We start from the raw sequence: 19554 nt of genomic DNA on the forward strand, positions 1-19554 counted from the left end.
ATTTTTTAAATAAGTGATGGTAGAAAGGACTGATAACATCTAGCATACATAATTCTCTATTATACCTGTGGAGTATTATACTCCATATATATGGAACATTCTTTGACAGATAACAGATGCTGGGATTTAGTGCAACAGGACACTTTTTGTAACATCTCTTGTGCAGCAATGGGACCAGCCAAGACACTTTTTCCCCTTTGAGCTTCAAAATCTTCTAAAAATCCCCCCTGCCAGGAGGTATCTGGTTCTTACAAGAATCCACCAAATGACAAATTTTAGTGAGGATCTAGCTGTAGGTGTTGCGGATGGCACATCCAAACTTAAATGTCCTTCATGGACAACCAAAATGACCTCTGCACCATTGACTTGGTGAGGAGGTAATAAACACGGGAGTGGCATTGCCTTGTCTTCAGGACAAGCTTTATTAACACTTTGCTTTAACAAGGTAGTATGAAGGCATCAGTTCTTTAAGTTACAAGGAAAGTAATGAGACTCAGATGGGTTCATCATGTAAATGACAAAGTAACAAAAAAGGCCTATGTTAACCCATATAACTGCTAGACCATCTATTAGAAGACATTTTGCAAGCAACATTCTACATTTCTTTGCATTGAAGTAAAAACATATTTTTTGGTCAAGAAAATTACCTTTTTAGATTTTTACACTTTTTTAAAACTTATATCACAAATGTCAGGGTAAGGCAAATCCTGGATGAATAATATGATAAAAATCCCTATTCCTCGAGAAAATAGATCCACATACTCTGTTAAATTTTGTAATTTTAAAAGCAAAGCCAGCATGCACTGCATATAGAGAAAACTCTTATTTTTTTTAAATACAATTTCATTCAAGTCCTAAAGCAGAACAGTGTTAATTCAAAGAGAGGCTTTCTCAGTGCTTTATAGAAAGAGTGACAATTAGCTGCAGTGACCCATTATTACAGACTATGTCTAAGTATTACCTTTGGATGTCATCATGGGAGCAGTCACCAGCCTGAGGAATATCATGCCTAATGGTAGGGGTGAGCACTTTCAGACACAGGAGAAACAACAATCAAGCAGAGCCTCTTACGCTGAATGCAAACATCAGCACCCAAGGGCTGCTACTTCCTTTATGCCACCTTCTGTGAATACATTTTGAGTTTAAACCAAAATCCTTGACATAAATACCAGTGATTCTCCATCTAATGCTTGCTCTTCTACAAAACCAGCTTGTTACTTTTCTGCATCTCCAGAAGAACATCAGAGACTGACTGCATGGACTATTATTAACACAGCTGAGAACTCATGCTGCCAAAGTATACTCACTTTATGAGTAGTGAAAAATGCCAACAACTCAAACCAAAACCAAGCCAAAGGAACACAGATATAAACAAGGCTGGAAATAGTACAGTAAGGACTTAATCTAGTCATAGGTTTCCTTGCTTTACACTTTCTGGAATTCATGCCTTGCTGACACATCATTGGGCAAATGGTTGTTTCGAAGACTCACTATTGTCTACCAAGGTTAAATAAAAAGCAAAATGAAATTACTGTCAGGGGCTAGAGGGTGCCTAATATGATGCATCTTTGCAGCTAATTTTTTTCTTTAACTGCTAGTCAGTCTTCACAAGACATTTAAGGAATCTTTATCTCCTTCTGAATGATCACACTTCAGCATCCAGCCTCCTGTGGGGCTGTCCCTTTGGCTCCCTTGCTAAAACCAAAGTTGCTGAAAAAAGAGGGACATCTGATTCATGGCTAATGTTAATGTTGCCCATGGGGAAGCACGATCAAAACAGGTACAGCAGTACATTCAGGGGACTGGATAGTCTGTTGAAGTTATCACAGTTATACCATCCTCCTGATGTATTTATCTACTCCTGACCTACCTATTATGACAGGCCTGTTTCAATCATAATAACCCAGTATGGAAAATACACAGAAACACAAGGGACCATGCAGAAAAGTTCACATCCCAAAAGACATGTTCTGTCAAGCATGACCCCAAGGATGGGAAAGGAAAGCATCAGAGGCACCTCAAAGGGAACAAGGAGTCCTTTCAAGGGTATTTGGAGAGAAAAAGAGCCAGAGGAACTGTAGTTATCAACTATAGGTAATGTTAGCAAAATTCTCAAACTGATACATAGACTTAAATTAACTCATTTACTCCTACAATCAATCCAATTTGGAGTTGTGCATCCACTCCAGGTGATGAAGAAGCTCCTTGAGAGCCTCTCTGGCACTAGTCACACTTGGGTGAATATACCACAGGAGGCAGCACACAGAAATACGCTTCTGATCCCACCTCAAGCAAACATGCTGGAATCCCACAGAGAAGGGGAGTGTGTGTGGGGGGCTCCCTTTCTAGGGGCTGTACTCTATGTGTGTAATCTGATGCTTTTCCTGTTTTCCTTTCTAATCCTTGTTTCTCCTTGACACCCTTTTGAATTAACAAGCACTGACTGTTGTAGCCCATGTTAGGTATGCTTGGGTCCCCCTTGACTTCCTTTTACTCCAGCACAGGATTTATCATCGAAACTACTCTAGCTGGGGTGAACCCAGATTACAGAAGGATAGAGATATGTCTACCTTTTTTTAAACTTTCTTTTTCTGGCCAAATATTAAATATCTATTCTATGATTCAGGAGTATTTGGGGTGAAAGAAAAAACCATAATCAATTATTTTTCCTAAAATGATCAAATTAGAATCAATTACTTTGCTTAAAATGATCAAATTATTCTTAGCAGCTCTTTAAAATACAATTTGTAGCACATCCCACTATGGACACAGGTTGTGTGCTCTTCCATCCAGTGTATTTTCTGTCTGTTTTGGTTACAGCACTTTTGGGAAATGTACATGGAAACCTTTTGCTCCTTTTCTACAAATTTCAGTGCAGCATTTGCTGGCAGAACAAGTGACATATGGAGAGACATTCAAATAACTGTTAATTGCTTTTTAAAAAAAATAAAAATTCATGCATATGCAGTGGAAAATGTAATGAGGGTTCACAAAAGCTGCTGTGTGAAGCTATTAAAGCCAGGAGCTGTATTTAAAGATGCCTCGAATGCACAGTCTTTCCAGCATAGAGGAAATGTCTGTTGCCTACCTGTACCCAAAGGTCATACTTACAGCACTGGTTTTGAGATGTGCAGAACTAACTGGAAAAAGGAAGTTGGATTTGGGGTGCTGGCTGTTTGAGGCCGCATGTGTTATTCACATGTAAGGACATGGCACAGCATAGGCTGATCATGGGAAAGAAGATAATGATGCTAGAAAAGGGGTGGGCCCGGAAAGAGGCTACTGATGGTATGATGCAGGAGGAAAAGAGACCCAGTATAAGCGAGGGACTCACATTTCAGAAGAAACTGTTGTAAATGCAGGGTTAATTGCAAAACATCATTACACCTGGGAAGTTATGATTCTTTCCAACAGGCTTACAGAACGAAATGGAACGAAGAACAAAGAGAAATTAAAGCAAAGACTCATTCCCTCAAAAGCTACCCCCCTCCCAACCCACTGATCTTCTCTGTGTGCTCTTTTCGGCCAAGAATGATGCTGTAGGATGTCAGTGCCTTCCCGTAGGGTTTCCTTGGGTCTCTCCTCTCCTGCATCCTTCCTTCACTACAGCAGTGGAGAGAAAAGTGGAAAAAAACAGTAAAATTTTCAAATGTCTGCACAGAACCCAGGTCTCATGTTTCCAGCAACAGATGCCTACAGTTTCTTTTTTTTGTCCAATGTGTGTGTGTGACACAGCTTATATATAACAGCTAATATTGGGTGAGCAAATTATCTGTGCTTATCAGGGTGTCTTGGTTTTCCATAGCACCATCAAGCACCAGCTTGATACCAGAGACCCCCAGCTCTGGCAGGTACTTTGGTGATACAAACAACACATTAAAGTACAAAAAATAGCAAGTGCATGGACCTCCTTGACTCCAAAAAGATCCATGTGATATTCTCTGAAGCTTAACAGGCTGATCAATCCCCCCTGGGGATTGCTCTTAGTAATTAAAACAGTAGCAATGGAGTTAGGATGACTTTGACAGAGAGTTGCAATGAATTTGATGACTGCTTCTAATCCTGTGCATGCCATTGAACTGCTGAGCAAGACATGGTGTGCCCAGGATCCGGCCCCTTTGCATCAGAAAGGTGCCTGCAAAGCCACATATTGCAGTGGAAGTGAAGAGATTTATTAATTGATTGCTAATTCATGAGCAAAAATTACTCCAGCCCTAAACATTCACAGATAATAATTTCTATGGGAAAATGCAGCATGAGACACAGACTTCTTAAGGGCTACATGAAAAGTGTAATATTCAAATAAATGTCTTTAAACAGAGGAAGGATATTAACATATTGATGTATTTTTAACTTAAGGATTTCATTATTTCCTCTTTTTCTGATTGAACAAGAAGCTAAGGGAGGGGGAGGAAGAGTTATGGACACTGTACTTTAATTAGTATTTTGAGGGTGCATCCTATTTTTACTTCAGTACTTTTTAAACGGGACACCATCAGGGCTACTTCTCACTCCAGCAGTATAGTAGCACATCACCTGTATGCTGATAAGGACCAAGAGTCACTAATTCAGTAATAAGACCTTGTGTTTTAAAACTCTGTGTTACAGCTGCCTCCACTGTATAGCTTGCTCTTGTGCTACATGAAACCCCATTACAAGGATAAATATAGCATGTTGCTGTTGATGATACTGGTATTTCTCAAAAACCCTACACCAAAGGAAGCAGTGTGCACTGAAAGCTACTTCTGAGGGAGAAATGGCTACTACTTCTTTTTGTTAACGAAGAGCCTTGGACTTCTGTCTTTCATTATTCATTTTAGTCTAGAGGAAATGCTGTTTGTGCCTATGAAAAACACTGCCTCGACAACTACCACTGCTCCAGCCACAGCACTATCATTTAGTGTGTAAAGCCAAAAAAAAAGCTCCAAAAGGCAGCAGAGCTCCAGAAGGTAGCTCTCTGACTTTGGCTTGTTTTTCAGTGGTATTGCTGAAGAGACTTTAGGTACTGGAGAGCCAAGGGCAAAAAACTCCTTATCATGTGACCCTTTTGTTCCCAGAACACAGCTCATACAGAATTGAGCTTGGTTCCAACCAATATAAATTGCCTGTCATTTTCCAAAGCAATGCCAAAAATTGTTTGGTCAGTTATTCTTCTGTTCCTTATCTCAGTGCTGTTTTGCCCTCTGATGATCTAAGACCATGCGCTACCTAAACCCATTACAGCTGCAGATTGCAGCTGTAATATTTGCTTGACAAATCAAGTCTTTCTTTTTATGATGAAATACGGGCCATATTAGACATCCTTTGTATTCTGACTTCCTATTTTTTATTTTTTAAGTTTGGTGAATTTTAACTTTAATTCAGGTGTTTTTAAAGCAAGTTTTCATACAGAAACTGTATGGAAAAATAGGGGAGAAAAAATAGTTGTAAAGATCTTACCTGTTACTTAAGCTTTCCACTCTGTTTCCATTTGATCGTTTATACTTTCAACTTGACTATTCACTTCAGCTGAAAAAGAAATGAGATGGTCATTAGACTCTATTAATGATACTCGTTAAGTTTATCATGTGGAGTAATAACTGCCTCTAAACCAAAAGGGACATTTATTGCATTAAGAAATCTCTTAAGTCATTGAGTAGGTCTCTTAGAGGACCCATCCTAATCTGGAGTTCCCTGGACAACACGACAAACAGTCCTGCAAGGATGCAGGCTATAGCATCACTAGAAAGGCAAGCCTCTGACTCTAGATTTTCTCTTTGGTCCACATCCATCCAGTCTGACTTTGGCACCCAACCAAGGAGTCCAGATCAAGGTCATAATGACCTTCATCTCTCTCTGTAGGCCACAGGCAGAGATATAGGTATTGCCAAAGAGTGATACAGAGTTTTGCTGGACTAAGTGGCCTTGACCCTCAGACTCAAATCTTGACCCTCTGATTCAAACACTGCCTTCTGACAAAGTCCCTAGTAGGACTCAGGGTTGAGCCATAGGATGAACACAGATCCACTTCCATAGAAAAATAGAATAATTTAGGTTGGAAAAAGACCCTTAAGATCACTGAGTCCAACCAAAAACCTAGCACTACCAAGTGCCACTAAACCATGTCCCTAAATTGCAGGAGTCAAGCTGTGACACTTTTGACGCTGTCTCAGTTACAGAGATGCTGCTTCCCGAAGTTCTTGAACTGCAAATTGCTGGAACCTAGGGGAGGATTTAGAGGCAATGTTGCTATACTCCTACAATAATGGTTTGTTAGTGTAGGATCCACTTACAAAGCCAACCTTATTTTCATTTAAAATTACAAAAAAAACCCCCAAAAAACCCCGAAAAATATTAAATAGAAGGCTTAAACTCACTTCACCATGACATTTGTCAAAACTATCATCTAAACTATGGCAGGTATGATTGGTTGTGAGGCTAAACATAAATACCTGCAGTTTTAAGACTATTATCTAGTATTCTGCACTGAATTTGAATGAAGCCATTTTTATTAAAACAATTTTTTTCTTTCTTTACCCTTGCTTTGTGTCGTGGTATCACCTGCAGATTACAAGTCATTTGACTTGGGTGACAGGAAAAAACCTCAAACATGAGTAGAAGATTTGGAAATTAAGGTAAGATGGGAGAGAGGAGGAAAAAAAACCCCAAATCAATAACAATGCTACTTCCAGTCAGGCAGTACGATCTCTTTTCTGAATCAATATCATGTCAATGTACCTGTTAGAGTTTTGATGAATTATTTGTAAATTATTCATATAAATCATCCATATGCAGAGCAGATACTGTAATGGCTTCCTGGATGTATGTGATGAATAATAAGAAGAGTATCTTCTCCTGATTACAGAGCTCTGATGCGCATCACATTTAGCAAGCTTGTGTTCTTTACCACATTTGCATAGCAAAGACAGGATGCTTAATAAAAAAATCACTGAAGGAAGGCTGCTGCATACTGACAACAGCATCCTCTCCCAGCCTCATTATACTGGACAGCTTCACTGGCAGTTATTTGTTGAAAATACCGTCAGCCTTCACTCATGTTCTACAGAAACCTCTTGCAAAATAAATCTGGACTTGGAACCTGTGATTAGGCTCTGTCAGCATCCCAGTTGAACTTCTTCCTGTGTGTTTGTGACCGAGCTTGGCTCTTTGCATGAGCTCTAGTAGGGACAGGAAGGTCTGACTGAAGGATAGGCTTCTGCAGACCACTGAGTGAACCCCAACATATGCCACTATGAGGCCACCCACAAAATTCTCTCTGTTTAGCCAGAAAACAACACAGCAGCGAAGCACATAGCACAAGAACACATGGAAGAACTGCCACCAGGTATGGTGGGGATGTGACTCACAGTCCTTGCTGCCTCCCAGCATGAGGTGGTGTCAGGATGGCATCATTAGCCCTGGGTGTTCTACATCCAATCACCTCACAAGCCAAAATGGGACTTCTCCCCAGTAAACAAGGTTTTTAGAGGTGTTAAACTGCTAATTCACTTTAGTGGTCTTGTGGCACCTCCCCATCATATGCTACATCATCCAACAACTCAGAGAAGCACCTGGAGTGCAAAGAGGTGCACGTCTCCTAAATTCAGTTTTACCTGCACCTCCTTCTGCACCTTCATGGATGGCTTTTTATGCCAGAAATAGACATCTCTGTGTGATGGATGTCGACATTCTCTGTCTGGTTTTTCTTAAATTTTGAGCTGTTGGGGGCCAAAACTATCAGCTCTCAAATGATGACCAGGCAGGGATTTCTCCCCCAAAAGCAAGAAAGTTCCTTCCAAGAGGAGAAGGAATAACCCAGCAAATAATTCCCATCCCTCACAGCACTGCCGTTGCTGCTGACCTGGGGGATGTGCTTTGGCAGTGCAGCATTATTCCTCATCCTAGCAAGACAGCTATGTGCTGAAAGGTCAGCTAGCCAGGAGTGACAGCACAGCATCTATGTGGAGAAGACAGTCAAATGGGAGACCTGGAGAGCCAAGTAAAAGTCGTCTGTAAGAGAGTGAGTGCATTTCTTTAGCCCAGGATATTATGCCATAGGCCTGGACAGCAGATGACACCAAAATACTAGTGTTTTGATTTAAATCAGGATGCATCTTTCCACAGGCTTGAAATAAAAAAGGTGATTCACCCCATTGTGAAACGTTTGATCTGACTAATACCAGCTGGAAACGAAAAACTGCCTTAGTAGTCTCTACAGCTTTGGTGGTATAAAGAGAAAGAAGAAAAAAAAAAAAGAAAGAAAAAGAAAGGGACAAAGAAAAAATAATGAAAAAAAAAGAAAGAAAAAGAAGGCTGCTGTCAGGGAAATGCCATCTAAGAGCCCAATCACCAAAGGTGGGGTTTGCCGTCATTAAAAAAAAAAAAAACAACGAATCAGCAAATCTCTCCTGGGTACAAGAAATTTAATATCCAGGGGTCTTTGCTCTGGGGGCTGATGGAAACAGGCAGGACAAATATGCGTCTGTACACACGGCCCTGTCCAGGCTACAGATGCACCTTCTGACAGTTTTCCTGATGGAGAATCAAGCCCAGGTTTCAAATAATAGTAATTTCTCAAATACTTATCACTTTCATGGACCTGCCCACTGGATGAACCAATATCGAAATCCACCTAAGCTGTCTAAACTCCGCATCTCTAATGCACTTTTCGCTGTGCCATTGTACATGAAATTAAACCACAAGAGCTAGGCTGCCAAGGGGGATGCGGTGATATATGCTTGTGCTTTCAGCTGTGAAGCAATAAGATCTTCTGGGGTAGAAAGAAGACCAGAGAAAGAAATAGGCAATTTACATAAAAATTACTGTCAAAGGGAATGAGTTTGATCCTTCCTCTCTTTTTTTTTTTTTTGAACATGCAGTATATGTCCACAAGGAAAAACATCCTGTAATATAATCCTAATAGCAACTCAAGCTGTCTAGAAACAAAGATTTGCCTGACAAGTGAAGCACTTTTTGGCAGCCTAAGCAAACACCCTTTTCCTGTCCTTTCATATACCTTAGAAAGTTCAAAGAAAAGGAAGGTACAAAATGAGTCATATGCAGAAGACCCTACAAGACAAGCAAGATTTGAAACAGAGAAACCTATCAAGATCCTCATTTCGGAAACCACTAGCTGATCCTGCTGTCCTATCCTATGGCACATGTTAAAACAGCTATGCAATTGCTTTCCTTTCCAGCCCAGAAATCCCTTAAGATACTCCTTTAGTAAATTTGGATTTGTTTTCACTAAGCAGCCCAAACTATCCCATGGATTCACAATTCAAATGTTTTAATGTGTTACGACTTTTGGGTTTGTTTGTTCAAAGGATGAGTCAAGAAGGCTGCTTTGGCTTTATTCTGCACTTCTACTAGTAATAGCATAATCTCTAGTATTTTTTAAAAAAAGAAAATTCATTATGCACACTTTCTTTTCCTGTGCTTGGAAACTTTGTTACAGGCCAGTATCTAATCAGTCACCAATTCAAATGCTGCAGCACAATCTGACATCAGAGAAAGGAAATCAACATCAGATTCTTCGTGTAATTGCAAAAAGAATATAATTGGTTTGTCTTTGAGATGTTAAAAAGTGTGCCTTCAATTTATATTATGGCAATGTTGAGGAGGTTAAAGAAAGAGTTAAAAAATAGCCTTCACTACAGAGAGGAGTCTATGGGTATAAAATGAGGATTGGACCCCCAGTCCCAAACCCACTGCTGTTTGGGGCACTAAAAAAGCCCCTTCACGTAAAACCCAAAAAAACCCTGTATGTAGCTCTGTTACGCTACAAGAACTGACCAAGACAAGTGATAAAGGGTCTGCCTCGCCAAAACCTAAGCACCAGTATGCCGATTCCTGCCACTATTTCTTTACACACAGGATAAATCAAGAAGGTCACTTATTTTTTTGTTTACAAGGATGTTACACACTGCAGATTTTGAGTAGCTTCCTAGTACTCGGCCCTTGCTGGAATTTGCCACAGAGATAGGTCATCAGCTCACTGAGGTCAATGTTGGAGGAATGTAATTTCCAAGTCAGGAATTTTGGGTTGATTATGTCCACAAACCTGGCTGGAACTGCTGTTGGGTCAATAAAATTGTGGTTGTTTTATTAACAGTAAAATTTCTAGTGAGAGAACGGTTACCAGACTGACCTATACATGGACACTGAAGGAGGAGGAAAGGAAATCAGAGCTGACCTAGAATGAGACTAACCCACAACTTCAGAGTGGTTATACTGCCAAACACTTCCCCCTTGATGGACCTGGACCCTAGAACAGAAATTTTCAGAAATATCTTCTGAGTGCAGTATTAAACCCCCAACCTCTTGGCCAATTTGATATCAAGACCAAAACTACCCTGGGTCTAAAATATTACTTAGTTAAAAGGCAGGCAGTGTGGAACATACCAACTGAACACATTAACCCAATTAACTCAAAAAGCAGGGCTACAGTGCTGAAAGTTACTTCCGCCAGACTCACAAGACAGTAGAAACTCTCAAAATTACTCAGTTGAAGAGATTATAAATATAACTCAATTTTTTTAGGAGGAAACATATAAACAAACTCCAGAAAGGCAATGCTAGGTATCAACTTCAGGACAGTACACAGAATCATAGAATGGTTTTGCTTGGAAAGGACTTTAAAGACCATCTAGTTACACTCCCCTCCCATGGGCAAGGAGACTTCCACCAGACCAAGTTGTTCCAAGCCCTCGCAAGCCTGGCCTTGAACACTTCCAGGAATGGGGCATCCACAGCTCTCTGGGCAACCTGTTCTACTGCCTTGCTATCCTCATAGTGAACAATTCCTTACTAATATCTAATCTAAACATGCCCTTTCTCAGTTTAAAGCCATTACCCTAAAAAATTAATTAAAAACAATAGAACAACATACCATCCTTATTTGAAACGTCTGCTGCTTGACTTGCAAGGTCAATTTTCATAGGCTCCACAGAAGTTTCCTCTTGCTCTTGTATCCCTATAATATAAGCCAAAGAAGGAGAAAAATCAATACTCACAGTACCTGATTGATGTCTAATTCTCAGACTCCTCATGCCTGGTTTTTTGTTTTCCTTCTGGCATGCTCTTACCTTTGTAGACTTCACTGCTGTATAGTGGCACCCACTAGAGAAGAGGACAGAGGATATAGGGGGAGGAACATGCTTTGAAAATAATTGCCTGAATATTTTTAGCAATTCATGCTCTTTTTAACTGGGATTGTTAAAACCACATCGTGGTGTGTGCTTCTGCCTCCCCATCATTCTTTTCTCATCACTTTTAGAGAATTCCTTCTGCTCATAAAATGAAATATATGATGGGGACTTACTCACTGTTATAAAGTTTCTCTAGCTAGCAGAAAGAAAATAAATACAGTGAAAAGTTCAAATATACTAGGTATTCAGACACAAACTAGAATATGAATGTAGGAAAATGCATTTTATCACTATAACTCAACATTTTTATCTCTTCTGCCTCAGGTTTGTCTGGAAGCTTGCATTCAAACTCTAACAATATTTGAAAAGGAAAAAAAAAAGGATTTGCTGTTTTAGACAGAATTCTACTATTCTGCCATTGGCTAAGAAGCCAATTTTTATTTACATTCCATCATGCTACTTCTCTACTTTTGTGGCTGCTGTAAAGCCTTTGCACCCATCCTGTGACTGAACTACAGGATATCAGGTGACTGGTCACTAAGTGATCCAGGCATTTGGGTGGTTATAATGAGACAGCAGAGTATAGTAAGGACTCAGATATTTCAAAAACATTTTATTCCTAAACTGAAACAATGTACCCCTTCAGCAACACAGATTAAACCTTCACCACCTCTGAAAAACCTCCTTCTTTTTCCTGTGGAATTCTGAAGTGGGGTTTTAAAGTCCACTGGAGTGTACTACATTTATTTTGTCCATAAAAATGTATCTACCATTGAAAATTTCAGCCACTTTTCCTTCTAATTTTATCTGCAAGCCAATGGTGTCATGGGGAATTTAGTTTCCTCTCTTCTTGCTGTGACGGCAATGCTATTTTCATTGGCAACTTCTGGCACACTACCTATAGAGTCACAGAATCATGGAATTGTTAAGGTAGGAAAAGACCCCTATGATCAAGTCCAACTGTTAACCCAGCACTGCTACATACACCACCAAACCATGTCCTCAAGTGCCACATCCACTCATCTTCTGAACACTTTCAGGGCTGGGGATTCCACCACTTCCCTGGGCACCCTATTCCAATGCCTGACCTATGGTCCTACCAAGCTTGGGGGATGGATGACTTTACAGTGATGGAAATGTTACTCATAATTTTAACAGACCTTACTTCTCATGCAGAAACTTTTCCATGGATCATTGTATCACGAGCTTCACCTCTTCCTCACTGGCTTAAAGTCATCTCCCCGCAGACACAAACAAAATGCCTGTAAACATCTGTGACTGAGAATGCTGCATATCTGCGAGTGCCTTAAATGGCCCCTTTGTGGGTGCATCAGACCCCAGATGCTTCTCCAGGGAATTCATGAGAGTGAGTGTGGTTATCTCCTGAAGTTTTTTATGCACCAACATCCCCAAGATTTCCCAGTGCTCGCCCACCTGTCTTTTTGGCTTATGCAAAGGATAAACCCAGGTGACCCCACACAAATATGGCAGGAATTTGTCAAGTACAAGACTGAGCAGGTGTTTCAAAATCCCTGCCTGACTTCTCCTGGCAAAATCAATATGAAATTTGAGGGACCATGAAAACACTGATTAATCAAGGAAGATACAGAGACATTCAGATTGTGATACATTTTGATTATCTGAGGGAAGCAGCTCTATGAAAAATAAAATTTTGAAAAATCACTGAATAATTGTGTGGGCTGGGAGGAAGCTTAAAAACCATTTAGTTCCAATCCCCCTGCCATGGGCAGAGACACCTTCCACTAGACCAGGCTGTTCCAAGCCTCATCCAGCCTGGCCTTGAACACCTTGAGGGATGGGGCAACGACAGCTTCACAAGACAGTGTGTGCCAGGGCCTCACCACCCTCTGAGTAAAGAACTTCCTCCTAATATCCAGTCTTAAACCTACTCTTTCAGGTTAAAACCACTCCCTCTTGTCCTATTGACTGTCTCTACGTGAGTACAGCCTGCAGCCCTTCTCACCAAGACACCCTGATGTCTGATGCAGTATTTGGGATGTCTGCTAAACACCAATGTGCTCTGACTGGCAGCTGCTGCCTGTGACTCTGACTTTGACTCCTCTAAACCACCATCTGTTAACAAAATAAAGGAGATATGATATGACAGGTTATGTCTTGCCTCCCAGTTTCTCCTGTTGTCACTGCCTGAAGATGACCTGAAGCTCCCAGCCCTTACTGCAAGATCGTTAACAGCTGGCATGCCTGGCTTCACCAAACTGCTGAAAGGTTTCCCGCTTTCCATTTCAGAAATCTCTTATGCAGCTGACAGGTGCAAAGGTTTATTGGCATAGCAGGAGGTGATGATGATGGAGGCTAATGAAAGAGAAGGCATTTTGTGGACACATGTCCGTGTGTAAATTTCTGCACGTGTGCTTTGTCCCAATTCTCTCCCATTTGCAGGTATAAAATCAGGCATGGGATGGGGGATGGCAAGTCTAGAAAGGGGCTAGGAGGAGTAACAACAATATCAACAGATCTGCAAAATTACTTTTTTCAGAGGTTTAGGATCATAAATACTGTCAGAAGAGTTGCTTTTGTTCTGCTTTTTCACTTTCTTTCCACGTCCAAAATGCTGATTCCCCATCCTTTCTAGAAGGGGATTGCTGCAGTATCAGTGGTTTTTTACACTGGGGGTTTATTGTTGGATATTGTCAGCAAGAAAATGATAGTGGGAAACAATGTTCAGGGTCAAACTAGGCAGAAGATATTTTAAACTTTTACAAAGCTGAGCACCACTGCAAATCTTGGGAAGAGGCTTGCACAGTACACTGTCCCATTTTTGTGAAGATTTACGGATTCGGTTAATATAAATTTAATTTCTTCCTTCATTATTACTGTGGGATGGGCACAGGAACATTCACTATACTGCCATGCATGTGGAAAGGGTACTATCCAAAATAGCTCCTCTGCTGTGCAGTCAATTCAAGTGCCACTCTGAGATCAGCTCAATTCACATAAACAGCAGAATTTGATCAATACCAGAAACTGCCTGGACAACCAATTTATTCATGAGGCCTCTCCCTTGATTTGATTGCTTCAGGTTAAAGCACAAACAAGCAAAGGATTTCAGGTCTCTACGCAGGAGCTGAGGGTTCCTGAAGGGGAGGGAGCACGGGAGATACTGCTTTCAATATCAATTCCCATTTCCAATTGCGCTCCTGCCAGAGCTCATTACCTGAGCCCTTTGCCGACTGGTTACACAACTAGCTCAGCACTAAGAAACAATGGGCTCCTGGCATGGGCAAGCAAGGCTCCCAGCCTTTTCCAATGAATAAGACAAGTATATACCAGGAAGATAGAAATCTCTGTACTCTTATTTCATCTCTTCTTTTTCCCCCTTAATAGTCACAATGTTACTTGTTCCATGTGCTTACAGTTAATACATAATTCTCTCTAGAGAAATATGATTTTTCCCCCTCTAGATTCATGTACTGTTTACAAGAGTCACATGAAGTTGTCGTAGCTCTTCATACCTTAGCATCAATTTAAAAATTGACCAAGCATAGAGGTTAGACATCTGTTTTCCAAACTCCCAATAAATTCTAACAAGTAAAAAGTGTAACTCTTGTCCTCCTCATCACCCTCCTTCTCCCTTTGGACAAGGTTTACATTTATTTCAAGCAATAAAAGCAGGCAACAGCGTAGGCTAAGAAGCTGTAACAACCCAAGAACTGAGTTTCTGCTCTGAGCTGCCTGCCTTAAGGATGTTTATTCCTCTTTGATGAGTCTCAAGGGGGGTTCTCTTGGCAGAGCCCAGCCTTCAAGACCAGCCTTGGCATTGGGTGTGGGTAAGGGATGTCAAGTGGGCTCTGAAACAGGAACCTGGGTTCCTGCTCTTAGTTTCTAGCTGGTTAATAATGTCAGGGACTCCCTTTAAGACAAACAGAAGAAAAAGTTTCATGTGTAAATTAGTTCTGTCACTGTAATCACATACTCCATGATAACTTAAATCTTAAAAAATTCCCCAATTTTAGAAGTCTTGTAATAAGTGGGAAATCCTGGCCCTAAGATCATTCTGAATATTTGAGGGACAAAAGAGTTGTCAATATTACTACAGTCCAGAAAACTACTATTTTTACAGGCAAAATGGCAATGCCATTATTCCCACAGCTGGTCTGCTCAGCAATTTTGGGTGTCGCCACAGGGATTCAAATAAAATACTATCCTGCTCCTGGACAATTTGCAACCTGAAAAAATTAATTAGCTTTAAATTATTTGTGGAGCAGTTGCTTTTACTTGTGTTACATACTTTGAAAAAATTACCTCTGTCATTATGCAATATGAAAACCATGTTACAGCTATTCTGAACAGCCCAGATTTTCCCAATTCATACCCACTGAATAAAATTTATTGTTTTGAGTTTAGCTGTAAACATGCTTCCCCTAATCTCAGACCTGAGAGTCAGGTGTGTTAAAAAAAAAAAATCCAAATTTCTCTGTTTAGAATTGGAAGGTGCCATTTTTCATCTGCAGTAACAACAACAAAAAACGAGAGACAAAACTCTTCTGACCAACAGCTATATTGTCTTATCTGTCAAAACCAGTTCCCATTTTCTTGCTCTGCAAATAGCCAGTTGTTTTTTTTCCTTCTTTCCAGTAATTTCATTGTAGCGCTTTGCTAATGTGACTATCAAGCCTTCATGTACTTTGTTTATGGCTGTATTTTAGTACCATTATAAATGCTGCCTCATTTAGAAACTGAAGCTGTCTGTGATACAAGGATTCTCTTTGACTCCTGTTCAATATCCATCTGGGATGACTGACTCTTTTAATCAGACTGGATTCTACCACATCAAATATTTATGCTGTCTTCTTGTATGGCTCTACAGGTATAAGCACCCAACCTGCTGCTCTCAGGGCTCTAAGAAAAAAACCAGCAATCATTTTCCATCTCTGCTTCATTACGTTCAAGCTGGAGGGCAGTCTTCTCCCTTGCTGTCCTTCTGAAATGCACAGGTCAAGCTCGACAGCTCTGAATCTGCAGGAATGGCACTGCCACCACCATGCCTCTCGCTATTCAGCGTGGCTCAGTAAATAACAAACAACTCCATCTGTTATATCATGGAATATTACACCTTGATCAACTACCATCCCATCCCCAGCAATTATTTACCACAGATGAAAGAAAACTCAAGGATGCAGATTTCAGAGGAGGGTGTGCTGGCTACTGTACCAGCTTTGCTGGGCTTTTCAGGGCACTGAGCGAGCATCATTCCGGATTCTTTCTGCAGCCCCTTCATTGTTAAATGGAGTGTTTACCCTCTTTTTTGGCATTTTGGCTTTGTTTTCCAAAGTAACAAAGAGCAATGAATCTCCCTGTCCCTCCAGAGCAATATGTGTCAGTTCAGCTCTCTGGGTTTGTGCACACGACTGTACCTAAAGGCATTGTGCTCCCAGCCACTGTTACTTCCAGCTCAAGCTGAATGGCAATTTTTCAAAAACGCATTTTAAAAGTGTCTAAAATTTGCTTATCCCTATCCCCTTCCAGCCCTTTATTAAACATACTGTTAGTAAATCTCATTGTGCCTACCGTTTTCCAAAGGTGGGAATGGGAGGCTAGTGAGGATTGTCACTCAGCAATATGGTCCATAAGAGCCATAAAAATTTGGCACATCTAAAATAATAATAAGGTACATTGGTATATATACCTAAGGTATATAATAATATAAGGTACTTTGTTTTAAGGAAAGCCTTTTTGATTTTTTGTTTTATTCTGGAAAAGGCCTAGCTATGTAAAAGGCTGTGTCATTGTTTTCCAGGTGCTCTTTTTCTGAAACATCTCATCAGAGAAGAAGCCTGGAGCATAGAATGTCTGAAATGGAGCACACAGAGAATTTCATCTGATCCCTCAATTGCTGGCTGTTAACACAACTAAAATGTTGCCTGGTTGTGATCAAACTAGTAGATCACCTGTCCTGAATGGCTTCCAAAGCACTTGTGTTCCATCCCTGCCTACAAATAAGGCAGATAGCATGCTCAGTAACATTATGACAAGGGAAGGGAACAGAAATGGTATGATTATTTACCTCTCTTTCCCATTCAGTCATTTTTTCCTGCCATTTATGAAACTCATGAATGATTTGGTTCAGTTCCTGATCACTACCTGCCTCATCCTAAAAAAACTGTGTAGGTGTGAGGAATAAGAGCACTATGGGACCCTTTTGTGTAAGCCTCAGGACATCTCCATATTTCCTAAGGCATGCCTTTCACTAAAAGGAATGATGCCGGGCATTCAGAAATATCTTCTGGATTCTGTGGCCATGTGAGTCAGCCACCTGCTGAATGATACTTGCACCTCTACTCCCATCACAACATCAGTGTTCACCACACACTCACCATGCTCATCACCACATACTTGGTAGCACAACAGTTCTCTCCAGCAGCTTTAATTCCTCTTTGCACCATTAATCTTTGGTGCAGACTCCTGGCCTTAATTTTGATGAACCAATGCGGGAGCCCAAAGGCTTTAATAGGCCCTTCTTTCCCTTCAGTCCACCCACTAAAAACCAGAACAACTTAATAGCCTGTGCTGTCATCAGCAGCACATACTCTGCCCCTACTCCTTTCCAATCTTGCATTCACTATATTTTCTGAGCACTTCAAATGATCTTGAGTAAACTGCAGAAAAGCAGACTGTGATAGCAAAGAGATCCTGGATCTCCTAAGCAGGACGGATTGGTCAGAATGTGATACTTTATTTCAAAAAAAGGGAAAGAAACTTTCCATTTTTCTCCAAAGGAATCACTCCAAACATAAAGGAGACTCAGACAGTTCTCAGATTTGAGCAGCAGGGCAAGAACCAGATGGGTACCTGTAGTGAACAGAAACAATATTTATAATTGAAAGTATAAGGAAAAGATGAGGAAGAAGAGGGGAAGAACCTCAGAGAACCTCAAACTCCTGAAGAGCTGGAAGTTAGAAGAGTTCCTCTCAGGCAAGCACCCTCACCTTTCATGCAGACCTACTTCATCCACACAGGGCAAAAGGAGGCTTTGCCCAAGCTTATAATAATGTACAGAGGAGGCTTCTCATCCTTCTGGCTTGCAACCACTTATTTCTGAGGCCACTGCTTCTGAAAGAGGTTACTGCTAAGCGAAAGAGGAGCTTTAGAAAACACTCTGTTCAATTCCTTTTCAAGGAGACTATTACCAAAATTATGAAGAATGAGCTTCAAAGTAGCAGTGGACAACAGCTGAGAGTGTATGGACTTAAATGAAATGCAGTAACAATATATAATGTGGAAGAAAGATTCTTCCCTGATATTTATCCAGAGACCCCAACCTAAATTTTGCAGCTTAAAATAAAACACAATATTTACATCAAGGAGAGGCACATGAAGTTGAACAAAGTTTTGCTAATAGATGGAACAGGTAGGAATAGGTACGCTATAATTCTCAAACCTTTTGTGATATAAGTATACCACAGCCAGCATGCAAAGTAAAAAATATTTTTAAAACCCCAAAACAAATAAAACCCACCACAAACCTCAAAATTTGGATAACCAGAGATAGAGCATACTTGACTGAAATGTCTTGCTATTTGGAAAGAGCACTTGCTTTTCTGAAGGTTCATCAGCTCCTGCCCAAGTACTCTGTTTTAATTTTAGAAAACTGTTAGCTTCCTAAAACCAAGGTGATCATCATATCATAGAATCACAGAATCACAAAGTTGGAAGAGACCTTCAAGATCATGTAGTCCAACCCTCAACCCTGCACCACAAAATCAGGCCTAAACTGTATCCCTAAGTGCCACATCCAGATGGCTCTTGAGCACTTTTAGAGATAGTGACTCCACCACATCCCTGGACAACTTATTTCAATACCAAAGCACTCTTTCAGTGATTTTGTTTCTCCTGATATCTAATCTGACCCTCCTCTGGCACAGCTTAGGCCATTTCCTCTCATCCTTTCACTTGAGACATGGCAGAAGAGACCAACATCCACCTCACTACAGCTTCCTTTCAGGGAGTTGTAGAGAGCAGTGAGGTCCCTTCCTGAGCCTCCTTTTCTCCAGGCTAAATATCCCCAGTTTCCTTGGCTGCTCCTTTTAGGACTTGTGCTCCAGACCCTTCACCAAGCTCTGCTGCCATTCTCTGGATTCGCTCCAGCACCTTTCTTTTAAAAGTGAAACACACTTGCTCGTAAAGAAGCAGTAATTAGCAGGACTCAATAACAAAGACCTTACAGATGATCCTTATCACATCTTTTTCTCCTGCCAAGATACAATAATTGTGTCAATAATTAAATAATTATAATTTTTCAAAATTTTTTCAAAAAATTCAAAAAATTTTTCAAAAAGCAATTAAAGAAAGTGTCTTGGGACGTTTTTTAATCCCATTCAATTTTTGATTTTTTGTTTTGTGTCAGGGGGGGGCCCCGGCCCCCCCCCCCCCCCCCCCCCCCCCC

The 19554-nt window shown here is 40.6% G+C and overlaps 1 protein-coding gene across 1 annotated transcript in view; it reads right to left on the minus strand.

Annotated features, from left to right (window-relative positions):
- Positions 1–398: 398 nt before the first annotated feature.
- Positions 399–19554, minus strand: part of MACROD2 (MACRO domain containing 2) — an 888200-nt gene continuing 869044 nt past the window's right edge. Inside the window, exons 16-18 of the mRNA XM_017745239.1 lie at positions 10871–10954; positions 5440–5508; positions 399–3603 (exon numbers count right to left, since the gene is read on the minus strand). Of these exons, the coding sequence (XP_017600728.1) occupies positions 5447–5508; positions 10871–10954 (146 nt within the window). The 3' untranslated portion in view covers positions 399–3603; positions 5440–5446. The remainder of the gene's footprint in view (positions 3604–5439; positions 5509–10870; positions 10955–19554) is intronic.

Source organism: Corvus brachyrhynchos, unplaced genomic scaffold (genome assembly GCF_000691975.1).
Source record: "Corvus brachyrhynchos isolate BGI_N302 unplaced genomic scaffold, ASM69197v1 scaffold69, whole genome shotgun sequence".
Lineage (NCBI taxonomy): Eukaryota > Metazoa > Chordata > Aves > Passeriformes > Corvidae > Corvus > Corvus brachyrhynchos.